The following is a 17,438-nucleotide window of genomic DNA, read 5'->3' on the forward strand; positions in this document are numbered from 1 at the left end:
AAAAGAGCAGCTGAGGTTACCTGCTGAGAACAGACTAGGGTTTAGAAGACCTGAGAAGGTTTGAAAGAGCCCCAGTGGGTGCTTCATAGGGAGTCAGTGAGGACAAAGAAGGCTCATGCAGAATGCTACCGGCTGCAGGGGATTCTGTCTGGATAAAATAGACCTCGTACCTATTCTGGGGAGATTTCCATTTCTTCTCCCTCCCCTGAGATGTCTCTGCATTTTAGCACCTGACTGTCTCATTCCTTGGTTAAGATTTCTTTTAAAAGAATTTTAAAAACTTCTTCTGTCAATAAATTACCCTGTCATCCCTCTGAGATTGCCCAGACTCCCTCCACTGCTCCCTGCCTTCTTTTATATATATCTTAATCTCCTGCGCGATCTTCCTTCACTCCCGGCTTCTCTTTTTTTCTATTTTGTTTTTACAATACTCTCAATCATGTTCCAGTTGCCTCTCTCCCTGTGCCCCTCCCCCTCGTCAGGACCCTGCTTCCCTCACCCCTCCCTTCCTTGCTGGAAGCCCCAGCGTTGCGAGCCTGCTCACTTCTTGCACGGCTTCATTTTGGGGCTACGTGCAGGTTTCATAAGAAGGACCAGCTACATAATTCTGGGGCCCACCGCAAAATGGACATGCAGGCCTCCTTGTTCAAGAATGATTAAGAACCTCAAGATGGCGACCATGGAGTTCCGAACCAAGGGCAGGGCCCTTCCAAGCATGGTCGCTTGTCCTCAGAGCCAGCCCTGTTCACGGTGTCTGTTGCTTTAACTTATTGTTGTTCACCATTCTTTGAACACCTCCAATTTGCGTGTGTCTCTAATGGCTACTAACTTGAGTCGATATGTTTATAAGAATCAGGGAAGAGGCGCCTGGGTGGCTCTGTGGGTTAAAGCCTCTGCCTTCAGCTCAGGTCATGATCCCAGGGTCCTGGGATCGAGCCCCGCATCGGGCTCTCTGCTCAGCGGGGAGACTACTTCCTCCTCTCTCTCTGGCTGCCTCTCTGCCTACTTGTGATCTCTGTCAAATAAATAAATAAATAAATAAATAAATCTTAAAAAAAAAAAAAAAGAATCAGGGAAGACACTCTATTTTAATTGCTCCGTCCCACCACTTTCTCTGCTTCTCTGGAAGAGTGACACGACACTCCCTTCTAGTCCCAGTTGCCTATGAAAGTTGATGCTTGGCCTTCCTGCTGGTCAGAACCCCTCAGTGTCATGCTGTAAGTTACGATGGCACCGAGGAGGTGCCCTCCCTGAAGGAGACCTGCAGGAGAGGTAGGGTGAGTCACCCGGGCAATCGTACTGCCCATGTCGTCTGCATTCCTCAGTGAGTGGCTCCAAGTAAGTGTTCGGTCTGTAATGGCTGGTAGTATTCTCCCCCTCCCCCACTCTGGCAGATGGCTGAGATGCTGTCACAATGTGGACACAACATTCTAGTTTAGGAGGTGACCTTCCAGACTTAAGTGCTCCCCTCCCCTCCCCCAAAGGCCTGCCATCCCACCTGACTGCAACCCCCCACTGGTGGTCAGCATTCCACATCTCTCCCACCTACCCCCACCCAAGGGTCCAGTCACCTACTTGTTGGTCTGCCTCTGGTGCTGGATGACCATGTTTTTCTCGTGGATCGTCTCTAGCAGGGCTGTTGCCAGAGATTTCAGATCAGCAATGGACTGTGGAGTGGCTGGGAGACTGCACCCGTGATCTTCGGATAATAGATCCTGAACTGGGTGGGATACAAAGTTTACAACTCAGTCTTAAGTCCTTCTGGAACACTGCAATGTAAATCTGTGTCCGTTCTTCCTGGATGATGAAGCTGGGTTAAGCTCCCGGCTCCTAAATGCTATGATGAAGTATTGAAGAATCCACTTCAGGTGTTTTTGTTTATTTTTAAAGCAAAATAAAATTTAGTGTGAGGGCTGAGCAGAAACAAGGAAGTTCTCATGGACTTTTATCACCCATTTCTTAAAAGGATAATAATCTTTTGCATTTGTCCAGCATTTCACCCTTTCGAAATGCTTTATACTAACTCATTTGAGGACCAAAATTTAAAAAAAAAAAAAAAAAGATAAAATAAAACCCACCTGGGAAGTATTATTTATCCCCATTTTATGGATAGGAAAGCAAGGTGCTGATGGAATAAAAACATCAGCTCAAGGTCACACAGCCATGCAAATGGCAATGACCCTGGTCCCGAGCTCCCTGCTTTGTGGCAGAGTTTCCTACAGTGTGCTATGTTCGGTGGGCGGCAAGATCCTATGGGGCATTATTTAAAATACAAAATATATTTTGTGTCTGCATCTTTTTAGAAACCATGAGTTACCATAAAAAAGACACAGCCTGTACTCCTATCAGACAGAAAAAAATAAATCTCTCACTACATCTCTGAACATCCTTTTCTATATGCCTATACATAGATACACAGATTCATACATTTTTCTTCTGAAATGAGAAAAAGCTCTTCTTTTTTTCAGTTAACCCAACTCCTCATCCTCAATATCTCCTAAAACATAAAATGTAAAGGCAGCTTGGGAGCCCATATGTAGATATAATTTATTTAATTCCTGCTGGACATTTATGTTACTTTCTATGGTTTTTTTTTTTTTTCTCATAACTAATGTAGGAAGAACTTGCCTCAAGCAGTATGTTTTCAGACGTTGGTAATTATTTCTTGCTGCTCAAAGGGGATGAGTTCAAGCTTTGTCAAAATAAGTTGCCAGAGGGTTATCCAGAAAGGCTCTGGCAGGCTTAGGGCGTGGTGTTTGAATGTGGCTGGCATTCCCCACATCAGTGATGGGACTGGGTCTCACCATTCAAAGATGTTTGGCTGTCCAGGGTATACAGAGCTGAACTCACATGGCTACTTCACATTTCTGGGGAGTACTGAGATTTTCTGTTTAAAAACAATTCTAGGGTGTCTTTTTTTTAGTTGAGTGGAAAAACAGAAGTTGCTTAGAAAAGTGCTTTGGTTATTAGGCCGGCTGAAGATTCAGCACTTTTTTTTTTTTTCCCCAGCCACTCCAGCTCTGATTAAGACTCTCCCATGATCTTTGCTGGTCTGCGTGGCCGACAACCCAAAACTGGGCCAGTCGCCCATGTTCAACCTGAGGCTTACGCTGAGAACTGAGTTCCCAAATATTAAGTGTCAGAAGCAAGCTCTCTGCTATTTATTCCCCTGGACTGTTCCTGGAAGATCATTATTTTTCATCAGAATCGACAAGGAGGAGGAACAGAATTGCAATCAATAAAAGCTTCTTTGAAAAAGGCACATGTTCCGTGATAAAATGATTTCAGCAGCTGCGAGACTTTTCTATTCTGGTCACAGAGGCCAGAAAAAGGAGAAACTCTGCAAGGTTGGAACATGGACTCGTGGATGTTAAACCGGTGATCGGAGGAGGGAAAGTGTTCTTGAAGGAAGAGCACAGGCTAGGGGACCAGATGTGAAGGGCGTCCCATTATTAGAAAAACATCTAATGCAGTGGTTCTCAAAGCAAGATCCCAGAACTGACATCAGCAACACCTGGGAACTTTCTAGAAATGTGCATTCTCAGGCCTCACTGTACCTACTAAGTCAAAAATTCTGTGTGTGTGTGTGTTGGGACAGGGTTGGGGGCAGTAATTTGTGTTTTCAAACAAGACCTCCAGCCAATGCTGATGCAGATGGAGGTTTGGGAAGGGCTGTTCTAAGAACCACCTTGGTTCCCCCACCACAAACGGAGACTCGGACCCCGAGCTCTGGCATTCTGTGGTTCTGAGACCCCTCCAGAGAACAAACCCTACCTTGCTTTGCAGATAGGACTCCAGTCAGCGCACTGCTGCTAGATTTACTCTGGCCTTTCGAGTTTTTCCGTCTTTCGAGAGCATTCTAAAGCGGCATTGGGAGAAAATACAAATCTCTATCAAAAAAGCCAAAAAAGAAAGAAAGAAAGAAAGAAAAAGAAAAATACCTACTTAGAGTAGATGCATGCTCCCATCAGGCACATAAGACCCCTTGACAAACCCCAAATGCTGACCCAACTTTTAAAATTCCAAGTCCCTGCCAAAGAAGTATGAAATTTATGGACCTGGTAGAGAGTTTTGTTTTGTTTTTTTTAAAAGTTGGTGCCCAGCAGAATGACAGCAATTACCTTCTCCTATATATAAAAGGCACTCAATGCGTATTCATTAAATTAAATCAAATCCGAAAGCAAGTGCTCCGTCTAATGTGTGAAGTCACTAGTTATGGAAACCCCTTCTGAATAGACATGAGATGGAGAACAGGTTTACTTTTTTCTGCTGATGCCAAAAGATTGCTGTTGGTCTTTGGAAGACTTCCGTGGTTGGACTGGAAAAAGCCACAAATAATGAATGACGTCTGCCACGGACACAAGATAAGAAGGCACATAGGTGCCGACCAAAGTGCCATTCCTATCACAGACCCTTACACTACAATTGATATGCACTGGGTAGCAGTGCTTGGCACATTGAAGAACCAAATAAAGGCTGTTAAATGAATGCATACACACATTTTTTAAATGTATGTATTAATTATACAACTTTAAAAGCTGCATTCTTCTTTGGCTGTGTGTGTGTGTGTATATATATAGACTGGTGTAAAGTGTGGCCCCTAACAGCATGGAAAAGGGAGAACAGAATAGAGACTTCGGGGAAGAAAAGCTAACGTCAGAAGCCAGGAAAACGAGACGGTTCTCCCAAGCATCTAGACTGCTATAAAACTCTACCCTCAGGAAGAGAAATCAATCTATTTTCAAAGCAGAGAAACCCAGGAGATGTTTCTAATTATAACACTCACAACGAACATCTGCAGAAATAGATATTATCAGACTAATGGAGCTGGGATGAGTCTAAACAACAGTGGGAGAATTTAAACATTCTGTCCTTTCAGTGTGACGTGAACGTTCTCGCTCAGATTGTGATTCCCCAATCTTGGTTTCTTCTTGTCGCTCGGAAACCATTTTCTTATGGATGATTATGAGACAAGCAGTGTCTGATGATGGAACATTTTCTAGAGGCGCTGATAAGAAACCTAATTCTACAGGGACTGAGGCAGTGAAGTGGCCACGTCCAGATCTGGGCAGGCTCCATGTGCCCTGTCTAGGTGACAGCAATGAAAATGCTCTTGCAAAAGCTACTTTTGTTGTGTTTGTTGTTTTGGGCTTCATTCTTCCTGGTTACCTCAGTGAAAGCTCTTACTTTATCTGGGAGGGCGGGCAAGCACTCACATGTCTTTGGCACATAAAAGGGAATTAACATAGAATGGCATTTAGATGTACAATCGTGAGTCGTTAACAGCATCATCATCATTCTCTACCTTATACTTAGCGATGTTTGATTTCAAGAGGTTGACCTCTTCGTGGAGTTGCTTTAATCGCTCTTGAAGGTACCTAGGAGAAAAAACATGCAACTAGGAAGTGTCTGGGCACAAAATAAAAAGCATATAGGCAAGTAGGAAAAGAAAAAAAGAAAACAACCCGCCTCCAGAGCCATTGTGTACACACAATGCCTTCTCTTCACCAAAAGAGGAGAAGAAAAGTGCATCTTGGTGACCTCTTCTTAAATGGATGTAATCAAGGTCAAATATGCCCAAATCACAGAAACCCCACTTTAGAACAGCCTTCTGCAGAGATCCCCTAAGGGATATCAACACAGTTTTCACATAATTCTCATTAAGATGATTCCACTGGGAAGGCAGGCAGGAAGAGGCGACACCAGACATAACATTAAATTAGACACACGCACACACGCACGCGCACACACACACTCTGAAATTTGCCTCGGGGAAAAGAAACAGCTAAGGGAATTTCTCAATTTATTTTCTTATTCTTTCCCCTCTCCTTGATATCAATACCAAGTAGCTTTCACTGGCTCCCTACCCTTCTTGCCCAGCTGGGAGGCGGGGAGGGGCAGGGGAAGGAGACAGGGGTTGGGGAGGCAAGCGTATAGGGGTGTGGTGCCTTTCTGACTTTCGAAGCTAATACGTGGCATTACTATCACCATTTTGGTGGGGGGACTTTCCTTTCATTGCAAGGCAGCTGTACCTTGGGCTGCTGAGACTGCACGGCCGGTGTCCTGCCTGAGTGCATGCCGGGGCCCGGCCACTTGCCTGTTCTCCATACAGAGGGCATCCACGTCAATGATGCGGTTCTCGTGCCCACCCAGGATGTGGTTTAGCTCCTGGTTGAGCCTCTCCACTTTGTCCTGGTAGGAAGACCGTTCTTCTTTAACGTCCTGAAGCTCGTCCACGGAGGCCTGCAGATCATGCTCCAGAGACTCTATCTGAAACCAAGGAAGTGTCCTTACTTAAGATGTTCTTCAGACATCATTTTAGGGCCAGAGATGGAGGCTTCCGCTTTGCTGACCGACTCTGACAGGGCGTATTCATCCCACCTGCGAGAGGAGGGAAATGAAGTCTAGGCTCTCTTCCCTGTCCCCTAACTAGGGCTCTGTACCCGTTGAGATTTTGTCTAAAAAGCATCACTTGACACTTTGGGAAATTTGCAAATTAAGGCCCGTTTGTCATGTCTTGTTCCTTCCCTGTCTATCCTGAATGGGGGGAGGGGAAGATGTTTCTTGTGTTCAGAGCAATGGCACCCCAAACCAGGGGAACAGCCCTGCCGGAAGCAAGGACCACAAGAGGCAGATCAGGAACTTACAGGGCAGGGAGAACGTCAAAGCATTCAACTCACACCCTCCTTCCACCTCCGGCTGGCATCCCAGGCACCTTGCCCTCTCTGAGAAACGGGACACAGTCCAACGGTACAAACATATCCCCAACTCTTAACAGATGTTAGCAATAACCTGTTCCTTAGCTCTCTCCAGCTGCTGAACCAAGTCTTCACGCTCATGGGCTGCAAAATGCCGCACGCCAATTTCTTCGTCTCCGAGCCGCTGTTTGGCAATTGTCATCCTCAAGAGCTATATTTTCCATTAGTAGGAAAAGGAAGAGAGAGAGAGAGAGAGAGAAAGAAAATGTGTGTGTGTGTGTGTGTGTTAAAATGAATAGATCCAAACCAAAACCTGAGCATATTCAGCAAAAAGTTTTGGAAGGTACGACTTTTCAAGAAATACTGAGGAAAGGCATGAGACAAAGAAATGTCTTGCCAATATCATGAATAAAGAAAAGTTAAATATATATTGTAGTTTGCACACACATTCATATACCCCTATATCCATGCACACACCATGTAAGTCTAACGGGAGCACTGGCCTGGGCGTTTGAAGGTGGAGGTCCTTTGCAGCTCTGGCACAGTAAAGAAAAAACTCTGGGTCTCTTCTATACTCAACAAAGACAACAAAATGATAACACACTTTTTGGAAGCATCTAGTAAGATAGGCCTGTTGTTCCCACATCTTAGCAATGAGGCTACGTCATCAAGGGCCTTAAAAATGTCCCAACCAATGATCCGGTAACCTTGTTTCTGACAACCTGGTCTAACAGCAATCCCAAACACGTACCAGCTTTAGGAAAAAAGAAAAAGTGGACTGTACTCTCATTTTCAGAAAGAGCTAAAGAACGAGAACAAACATCTAACGAGAATGGGATGGCTAGCAAAGTGTAGTGCAATTAATCAATGGGCTAGTTTGCAGCTGTTGGAAATAAGGGTGATGAACTGTGTAATAACACAGAACATGCTTATGATAGCATGCTAAGCGGAGAACAAAAAGCAGAAGACTAACTTTCATTTGCAGTAAAACTGAAATCATACAAAGAACCTGTGCACAAAAGAAAAAGTGACCCAATACACCCCAATTTTTTTAAAGATTTTGTTTATTTATTTGATGGACAGAGATCACAAGTAGGCAGAGAGGCGGGGGCGGGGGGGGGGGGAGAAGGCTCCCTGCTGAGCAGAGAGCCCGATGTGGGGCTCGATCCCAAGACTCTGGGATCAGGACCTGAGCCGAAGGCAGAGGCTTTAACCCACTGAGCCATCCAGGCGCCCCTACACCCAAATTTTTAAATGTGTGTGTTTTGGTGATGGTGAGATACGTATGTTCTCTGTTCTGTGCTCTATGTTCTAACTTGTCGAATAAGCACACATGACTTTCATAACAGACTTTCATTTATAGGTTTTTAAATGCCTACAGATAAAATTCCAGTCTCCAAAATGTAATTTTCCAAAGGATCCCTGCAGACCTAGAGTTGCTCCAGACTCTGGCGCCTAGCTCCATGTGCAACTCCAAACCTTCGGGTAGGGTCATAAAGGAAACAGTGATCCCCAGAAGATCTGATGGGGCCAGAACTGTCCTTAAGTGTCTAGCTCAGTGCCAACGGGGTGGCCATGAGGCTGACTTTTTCAAGTTATGGCCCTGCTTCCTGATGCTTCTTCTGCAAAGGTTGTAAGCCTGACTCCCCACCTTCCTGTAGGGTGTGTGTGGATGGGCTTCGTAGATGGAAAACCTGGAGACAGATTTTTATGATCCAGCCAGCAATGTCCACTTGGGGCACGCTCTTCCTCACCTAGCATAAATCTTAAGGGGTTTGTGGCCAGCAAAGAAAATGGATCTTCAAGTCTCTAAAGGATTTAGGGGCAGGTGAGAGAAAGAAAGTTAAAAGCCAAGGTTGAATATTAACTAGATCGGGACAATAAATACCAGCAGTCACCAAGGAAAACAATGGTGTAAACAGAAGCAACGAGCATCTACTTTCAAACAACAACTATTTTGGGTCCTTTACTGAAAACCACTCGATTGAATATGACTAATATTTATTGTGCACCTACTATGTGCTAAAGCAGCCCTGATATTGAGCAGACAATTCTCTGGGCAGCTCGTACAAAGGGCCAGTGGAGGACGTAGGATACTTAGGGATATAGACAGCTGCGCTCCATGGAACCTGATTACAGCTGATCCTCATAACTCAAGGATCCTGCAGGTGTGAATTTACCTACCTGTACATCTATTTGCAATCTCAAAATCAACATTCGTGGCATTTTTGCATCATGGCCGGATATGTGCGGCTATGAACAGAGTTGCAAAGAATGTGACTCCTCCGACAGGAGCGTTTCCAGCTGAGGTAGAACAAAGCGACGGTCTACCTTCTTGTTTCAGTCCTTGTACTGCAAACAGGTGCCCCTTTCGTGGTCTGGTCATTGTCCTGTTTGTTCATGCATTTGTGCTTTTTGTTGGTGTTCTGCTGTTTAAAATGCACAGTGCTGAAGCGATGTCTTGTGTTCTAGGTCGTGAGGTGCCTGACGGAGAATACGCGTCAGGTGTGACTTATAGCGCTATGGGCCTTGAGTTCAAAGTTCTCTGTGAACTGATTAAAAAAAAAAAAAAATTCTGACTGGAGGCTCAGAGGAACCTCGTCTTACATTTCCCCTAGGAGCAATCTTTGGTATTTGCTAATTTGCTGTTTGCAGAGAATTTAGAGAGCAGAGCTATCGTGAATGATGTGAATCACCTGAACTGGGGGGGAGATGGCGTTTATGGCAGAACTGGTTAGTTCAACCAACGGCTGGGATGTGAAAACATCTTCTGCATCAGATAATTTCTTGGCTCAGAACTTTCAGAACCCAAGTGGATATGCAGATAGACAAACAGCTAACCAAATGAGAAACATTTCTCAGATCAAAGGGTCTAGGAACGAGAGGGCTCATGCCTTTTTTGGCGTGAGGCTACAGGAGGCCTTTGACACGGCATGGAATGGGGAGCACTTCTCCTGATATGTGAAAAGCCAGACTGACAGCCTGATCTTGAAGTAATAAAACACTGCTGTGGTTTTCCATGCACAGAATGCTTCACTGAACACCTAATTTAGAATCACACAATTATGTTTGCTTAACGCCAATTAATTATTAAACATGTTTATTGAGGTCTGACAGCCATATAAGAGAGTCATCTTTTATATGCCCAATGCCTGTTATGCTTCAATAAATATGTTAACAATCATTTGGTGTTTAATATGCATACAATATTGCCTATTAAATTGCAGGGCTGGACTGGTTGAAACATTTATTTTTAAAAGTGAGGCCCACACTCGTAATAGCTGGATCATTAGTTGGTCTGAAACTCAAGTGCAACCAGCTGAAGGGGCCCAAGGAGGGGGCTGCGGTAGGGATGCAGCGGGAAGAGTTCTCCTGACTTCCAGGGCAGCAGCCCCGCAGGGCCTGGAATCTGTCTTGGTTGGGGCCTGGGGTCTGGGTCCACAATCTGCTACCTGTACAACTGTACACAGGCCTGACCTTCCCCGAGCTGCTGTATCTTCCACTGAAGCAGTAACAGTATAGCTTCTGCAGGGGGTGGGGGTTGGGGGGGCAAGCGGGTGCTCTAAGCATGAGCTGAGAAGGAGTGCAGGTGGTTTAAGTGAGCATTTAACTCAGGAGTTCAAAGATCGTGCTTGGCAGGAAGAGAGCGGTGGAGAAGAGAGGATGAGCGAGCACAATGTTTTCAGTTGGGCCACTATGCACCCCTGCTTTCAGGGTCCCAGACAGAGGGGTGTGGGAGGGTGGCTGCTAATACATTCAGACACAAGCACGTTGTTCTTATTTATCCATACTGCCCGATTCGGGAACCTAAATGCCACATGCCCTGAAATTTATGGACAATTTAAGGGACCACTGGGGGGACCAAGGCTAGACACAAGTTTTTGCCTGTCACGTGCTGACTTTAGGATGTAATCCTAAGAGATGGTGGGATTTTTCTGCAATACTTAGCACAGCCCCTGGAACAAAGAATGTATGCACTGTCAGCTGCTATTACGATTCTTGTTATGACTGTCATCACTGTCATCCTCCATGTGAGTGTCCCCATAGATACGCCCCCCCCCCCCCCCCAGGAAGGTCCAGTCTTTCTTCCAAGCTGAAAGAAGCAGACTGGAGCCAACCTTATCCATACACTGCAGGCAATGATGCTAACGTCCCACCTTGGAAATGGTCATGAAGCAACTGCTCGGGCCACTTAATTCCCCCAAACGGGGCCATCAAACCTCCGTGGCCAACCTCCCTGCGCCAGCCCGAGAAGCAGATCATGGCCCCATAAGGCTCATGCACGCCAGCAATAGATGTATTCATTTGCTGATTTAGATGGAAATAAACGTTTATGAATGAATTATGGGTGTGAGTTGTCAGCTTATGGCTGAGGAGCAGCTGCAGCTGGGATGTGGCTGAGGGACATGGCCACAAAACCATGTGGCAAAATGGCTCTTGGGTGCCCCTCCCGCACCCCGCGGATGGAGTCCAACTTCTCTGTGGAGGCCCTGTTCAAATTCTGGTCCTCCTTGGGGGCCCCCGTCGGAATGACTCATTCCTTTCCAAGATCTCTTCTCAGCCTTCACCCCTCAGCCCTCCACATCCCCTTCTCATCTGGTCTTTGCTTGCCTGGACCCGTCTGCCCCTGTCGATGGTGACAGGTAGCCAGGGGCAGGAACGGCTGCTATTCGCAGGTGTTACCTGTGTTCAGATCCCGGTGCTGCTTATCTTCATTGTGCCACCTTGGCAAGTCATCTAACCTCGCTGAGCCCTGGGTGTCATTGTTTTTCTGAAAATGGGGACTGTGTTAATCCATCCAGGCTGCTGAAACAGATTGCCACAGATTCAGTGGCTTCTAAACAACAAGCGTTTATTTCTCGTCATTCTAGAGGCTGGAAGTGCTAAAATCGAGGTGCTGGCAGATGTGGTGTCTGCTTCCTGCTTCAGAGATGGCCGCCTTCTTGCTGTGTCCTCATGTGGTGGAGGACGTGACTGAGAGGTGGAGGCCTCTCTTATAAGGACACCTGTCCCAATCATGAGAGCACCTCCGATTGACCTAATCACTGCACAAAAGCCCCACCTCCTGCTACCATCCCATGGGAGGTTAGGATCCCAACATACAAATTTGTGGGGGGACACAAATATTCAGTCTCTAACAGTCCGCCTCTGGCCCCCTGAAATTCATGTTCTTCTCACATACATAATATACTCATTCCATCTCAACAGCCCCCAAAGTCTTAACTCATACCAGCATTGACTCTGAAGTCCAAAGCCTCATTGAAATAGCACCTAAATCAGACATGGGTGAGACTCCAGTCATGATTGGTCCTGCCGCAAAGCCCTCTGGCCATGAGCCTGTGAAACCAGATGAGCTGTGTTCTCCCACAATACAAAGACAGGACAGGCAGAGGACATTCCCATTCCAAGAGGGATAAACAGATAAGAAGAAAGGGGTGCTGGGTCCTAGGTAAGTCCAAAACTGAACAGAACAATGTTAAACCTTTAGGCTCCAGATCATCCTCTCTGGCTTGATGTTCTGCCTTCGGACCCACCAGGGGTGACAACCTCACCCCCATGACTTGGTAATGCAACCTCACAGGGCTCTCTGCTGGCCGTGCAGGTCTGGGTGACCCCAACCTTTGGAACCAGGCTGCTGGGCCCCCAGGCTCATGCACACCAGGCCGACTGGGTGGTCTCTGATTTGTCTTCATATTCATTCTTTCATTGTTTTTAAGAACAACCCCTGGGTCGTGTCTGAGCTGGCTGGTCAGCACTTATCTCCTTATCAAATGGTCACCTGGCCATCCCCTTGGTGGTCTCATTTGTTCTACAATACAGATAGGCTGAGGACTTCCAAATCTTTCATTCTGGGTTTTGCTTAACAACTCCATCTTCAAGTCATTTCTCTATTGTATTCTACAAGCAATCAGAAGAAACCAAGCCATGTCTTCAATACTCTCCGTAGAGATCTCCTCAGCTAAATACCGTATATCATTGTTCACAAGTTCTACCCTCCATAAAACAATGGACTCAAACACAATTCAGCCAAGTTCTTGACTACCGCATAACAAGGAAGGCCCTGCCGCTAGTTTCCAATATGTTCCTAGTTATTTACGAGGCCTCATCCATGGCCTTCACTGTCCATATTTCTACCAACATCCTCTTCAGGATTACTTTAGTATTCTCCAAGAAGACGTAGGCATTCTCCTCTGTTCTTCCCGAGCCCTTGCCAAAATTGCCCTTGATGGTCCATTCACAGCAATGTAGGCTTTGTCCAGCACACACTTCCAAACTCTCCCAGCCCTACCCATTATCCAGTTCCAAATTCACTTCCACATTTGTTACTTGCTCTAGCAGCATCTCGCTTCCTAGGACCAACTCCTACCTTGGTCTGTTTGGGCTGCTATAACAGGATACAATAGACTGGGTGGCTTCTGATCAACAAGAATGCATTTCTCATGGTTCTGAGGGCAAGGAAACTCATGCTCAAGCCGCTGGCGGATTTCGTCTCTGCTGAGTGCCTGCTCCGTCATTCACAGACAACCATCTTCTTGCTGTATCTGCACTTGGCAGAAGAGGCCTAAGAGCTCTCTCTGGGGTCTCTTCCATGAGGGCATTAATCCCATTCATAAAGGCTGAGCTGTTCACCTCTCTAAGGCCCCACCTCTGGATACCACCCCAGTGGGGGTTAGGTTTCAACATAAGAATTTCAGGGGGATACCTTCAGTTTGTAATAAGGATAAAAGCTATTTTGTAGACAAGACAGCTCTGTATGGCTGCCCATCCTGTGCACTGCACAATGCCAGCTCTCGGGGAAGGCTGTCTCTATCCTCATAAAGTGCAGCTACAATGTAATGATGACTATTGATGTAACTCTCCAAAGAGCTTTAAAAGTGCAATCCCCAGTTACAGTTGGTATGGTTACCGTTCTTAGGCAGAGACTCTATTTGTCAGGTTATGGGGAAGATCAGATGAGAGGGTTACTAACAGGAAGTGGATGCTAGCCCTCCCTTCCCCCCAGTTCTGTGTTCTGCTGCAAATAGCTCACCTAGGGAGAGGTCAGCATCAAAAGGCATTTAATAGACATTCAGCTGGCATAGTGCCATGCCTGCCGACTTAATAAACAAGGCCCTGCCTATCTTGACTTTTCCTGTTGGTTTTCTCCATATGCTCTCCAACTGCCCTCTGACCTTTTTGAAATACCCTTGATAAAATTAAACATAATTGCTTAAAAAGGCTCCAGTTTGCAACTCTATTGTGTACACCAGAGTCCAAATTCATGGATCTATAGTTCAATCCAGTTCTAGCTTTAAACAAAAGAATTTGTCACTAAAACAACCAAACCAAACCAAAAAAACCACGGTTGTTTTCATTGTTTCCTCCCAAGGCTCTGGAGATCATCACATGCACTCATTAGTGTGTATATCAATGTCTCCCGGTTAACCAGCACCCAATTTGAGCCAAACAATGTGCTAGAAGCTTTTCTGACACATCATATCTTCAGTGGCTTTGCACTGCATTGGAACAAATGCCAGAGTTTTTAGTTGGGTTGATGAGGCACAACATGAGGACATGAGCTGCTCCCCACAAGCCTCCTGACTCCATCTCCAGCCACTTGCCTTTTTTCTGTTCTCTAGCCTGTCTGGCTTCTTTTCAATGCCTCAAACATAAATGCTTGTGCCTGCTCCTGGACCTTTGCACATTCTCTTGGTCTATCCAGAACCCACTTCCTTTCTGTCTTCAGGTCTCAGATCCAATGTCACCTCTTCTGTGAAGTCTTCCCTGAATACCATCATGAGAGCCATTCACCCTGAAGTGGCTCCTGCTAAGACCACCCAGCTCTACTGTCTTCATCACGCCTACCAGAAATGATCTCATTCGTCTCTCATGCCATCCCCACCAACAGCTCCACCATAGTTGGAACCTCCCTTATCAAGTGCTCTGGAACATCTGGTACCCACAGTGGTGTCTAGCTAACTGGAGGGGCCCTTAAATACTTTTTAAACATAGGAGGGCTCTCATTCGATGCTTCCCATGATTCCAGGAAGCAGACACTGTCATGTCCTCTACAGGAGAGACCCTCCCACCCCACAGAGAGGCTGACACAGGCTCTGAAATCAAGGCTCTTGCCCTGAGTCCACGCTGAGTTCAGTGAGTCACAGTGCCCCCTCTCTGAAGGTTGCAATCTCTTATTGCTTACAGGGAACATAGGTGGGCTCTTCCCACATCCCAAGACCCGGCCTCAGTGCTTACATACATGAACCCAGTGAAGTCCAACAAGGTACCCTGTGACATACTGTTGTATCTCCATTCTCTGATGAGGTAAAGCAACCTGCCCACACCGTAAACCTGGCAAATGGCAGGGCTGGGAGGTCCACCCTGGCAACCTAGGGTTGTGGAATTCATGTTCCACCGCCTCTCTCCACAACTACGACAGGGACCACACAGCATTCCCCCAGGGGAGTGTGTTCTGTGTCAAGTGCTTTATGCAACATAATTTTTCATATTTAATTCTCATAAAAGGTACACTGGCCTCCCTGCCATGCCTTTATTGTCCCAAGCTTGTCCCAGTCTCAGGGCTGTGTACCTTATCCCTTGGTTACCTGACCACCTCCCACCTCCCACTCTTCAAGTTTCTCAGCAAAGGGCCTGTGAGCAGATATGCCTTCCCTGACCACCTAATATAGTGTTCCCCTTCTGCCCTGGTTGCACCCCATAGTATTCTAAGTCATGTTTTCACTTAGCGTTAAACATCCTCTGACATGTCATACTGTATCTTATCATATAAAACTCCAGGGGTGCCTCATTGGTTCAGTCAGTTGAGTGTCTGACTCTTGATTTTGGCTCAGGTCATGATCTCGGGGTCATGGGATTGAGCCCCACCTTAGGCCCTGAGCTTAGTGCAGAGTCTGCTTGGGATTCTCTATCTCCCTCTCCCTCTGCTCCTCCCCTGCTCATGCTCTCTAGCTCTCTCTAAAATAAATAAATTCTTAAAACAAACAAAAAAACTCCATCAACTTTAAGACCCATCTTTATGTACATCTAAAAGGAATAAAAAAATGTCCATGGTAACAACACAATACCACTTATTATATACCAAAGATGTTCAAATGTGAAGACCTTCATCTCAGAATCTATGAAATAGAATATATCTGTTTAGTTGATTACTGTTCATCTATCCCTACTAGAATGGAAGCCCCATGAAAGCAGGGACTCCCTGTTTATTTCCCCCTCTGTAGAGCATATAGTTGGGGCCTCAGTACAGCTCTATTGAAATGATTTCCACTGAGCCGTGCACTATAAGGCAAGTACTACTGTTATCTCCACTGTGCCAAAGAGGAGAACAACTGTGACAAAGAGAAGTCAAGCAGCTGGCCCACGAGCACACAGTTAGGAAGCCCCTGAATTACCGTCAGCCAGTTCAGAACACGTCAGCCTCGGAGCCACAGTCGTTATAGGGCCCCACCGAGCAGCCATAAGGCACTTCAATGTCCTAGCTCTTGAGCGTGATCTGGATGTGACGTGCTGTAGAAGGAGTTTTGGGCCACTATCTCTCAGAACCAGTTCTCTAGGAATCACTAAACTCTACGCTTGAAACTAGTAATACACTGTATCTTAATGACATTGATTTTAAATTAAAAAAAAAAAAGAGAGAGAGTAAATAATACTTGAAAAAACTAAAAAATAAGAAGTAAGTTACAATGCCTGGTCTCATGGGCCACTCGAGCTACGCACTCACCTGAGGTGGGACGGTCTCCAGTATGGTCTCTGAGACCCAATGTGTCTAATTCATCTGACAGTAAAACCTTAGGGAATACTGATCTGCTCTGACTGCTTGCTGAATGATCTGAGCATTGTCTATAGTTCATAGTCAAGATCCCAGTTAGAGCAAGATATGCTCGGGCTGGAGCAGGCGAAGGGCCCTTATCACTCATTTCAATTCTTTGTAATTAATTTCTATAATGCCCCAAGGTAAGAGCTTTTCATTAGAGTGCTCTCTTCATTTGGGTTTCCTACAGACTGGGACATCTCTCTGTTCCTCTGAAGCATAAAGAGGAACGGTTTACAAAAAGCTTTCTGATAACTCATTCCGGACCATTACAAACAGCCACAGCTGAGCACTCTTTTCTTTTTTTTAAAAAAACAAAATATACTTTAATTAGTCACCTGCATACTCCTTGGTCTGTCTTTATTGGCTCGTGGCTTTGACTTAATTGGTTTGCTCTCTGAATCCATCCAAAAGTCTCACGTCAATAGAGGTATGTTCACAGAAGGGCCCTATCGTTTTATGGTGCCAACGCCACATAAAACAGAGGTGCTTAAAGGCCATCAGCTGGTGTAACATAAAGCTCATTATTAAGGGCAAAACCCTGTTTTTATGCAATATTACAAAGAGCTACATTTCAATTGGCCAGTGGGGGCTCAGAAAATTCGGATGCGGGACACTGCTAGGAGTTGCTGTCTACCTGAACATCCTTGCTTTTGAATACCTTGCATTGCATTATTGTTCTTCTGCAATAAAGTGCCATAAGCTGTCACATGAAGAAAAACAAAAGCAAGTGGACAAGAAAACCGAGTTCTGGCTGTCTCACTGGGAACATGAGTTCCTGTTCCTGGCACGCTCTGTTAGGTGCCTATTCTACAAGGGGCACACAAAATGCAAGGAAGCTTCCAGGAGCTCTGCACTGAAGGAAGCATGCTTGGTGCTGGAAAGTCTGGGGTGGTTATAAGGAGTGCTGAGATTGGGGGATCCAGAGG

General features: G+C 45.8%; 1 protein-coding gene across 1 annotated transcript in view; it reads right to left on the bottom strand.

Annotated features, from left to right (window-relative positions):
* Positions 1-17,438, bottom strand: part of CCDC149 (coiled-coil domain containing 149) — a 98,101-nt gene that overhangs the window by 24,923 nt on the left and 55,740 nt on the right. Inside the window, exons 5-9 of the mRNA XM_080797823.1 lie at positions 6,793-6,909; positions 6,098-6,270; positions 5,306-5,378; positions 3,775-3,859; positions 1,576-1,720 (exon numbers count right to left, since the gene is read on the bottom strand). Coding sequence (XP_080653949.1) covers positions 1,576-1,720; positions 3,775-3,859; positions 5,306-5,378; positions 6,098-6,270; positions 6,793-6,909 — 593 coding nt within the window. The remainder of the gene's footprint in view (positions 1-1,575; positions 1,721-3,774; positions 3,860-5,305; positions 5,379-6,097; positions 6,271-6,792; positions 6,910-17,438) is intronic.

Source organism: Martes martes (assembly GCF_963455335.1).
Source record: "Martes martes genome assembly, chromosome: 2".
In the NCBI taxonomy this organism is placed as follows: domain Eukaryota; kingdom Metazoa; phylum Chordata; class Mammalia; order Carnivora; family Mustelidae; genus Martes; species Martes martes.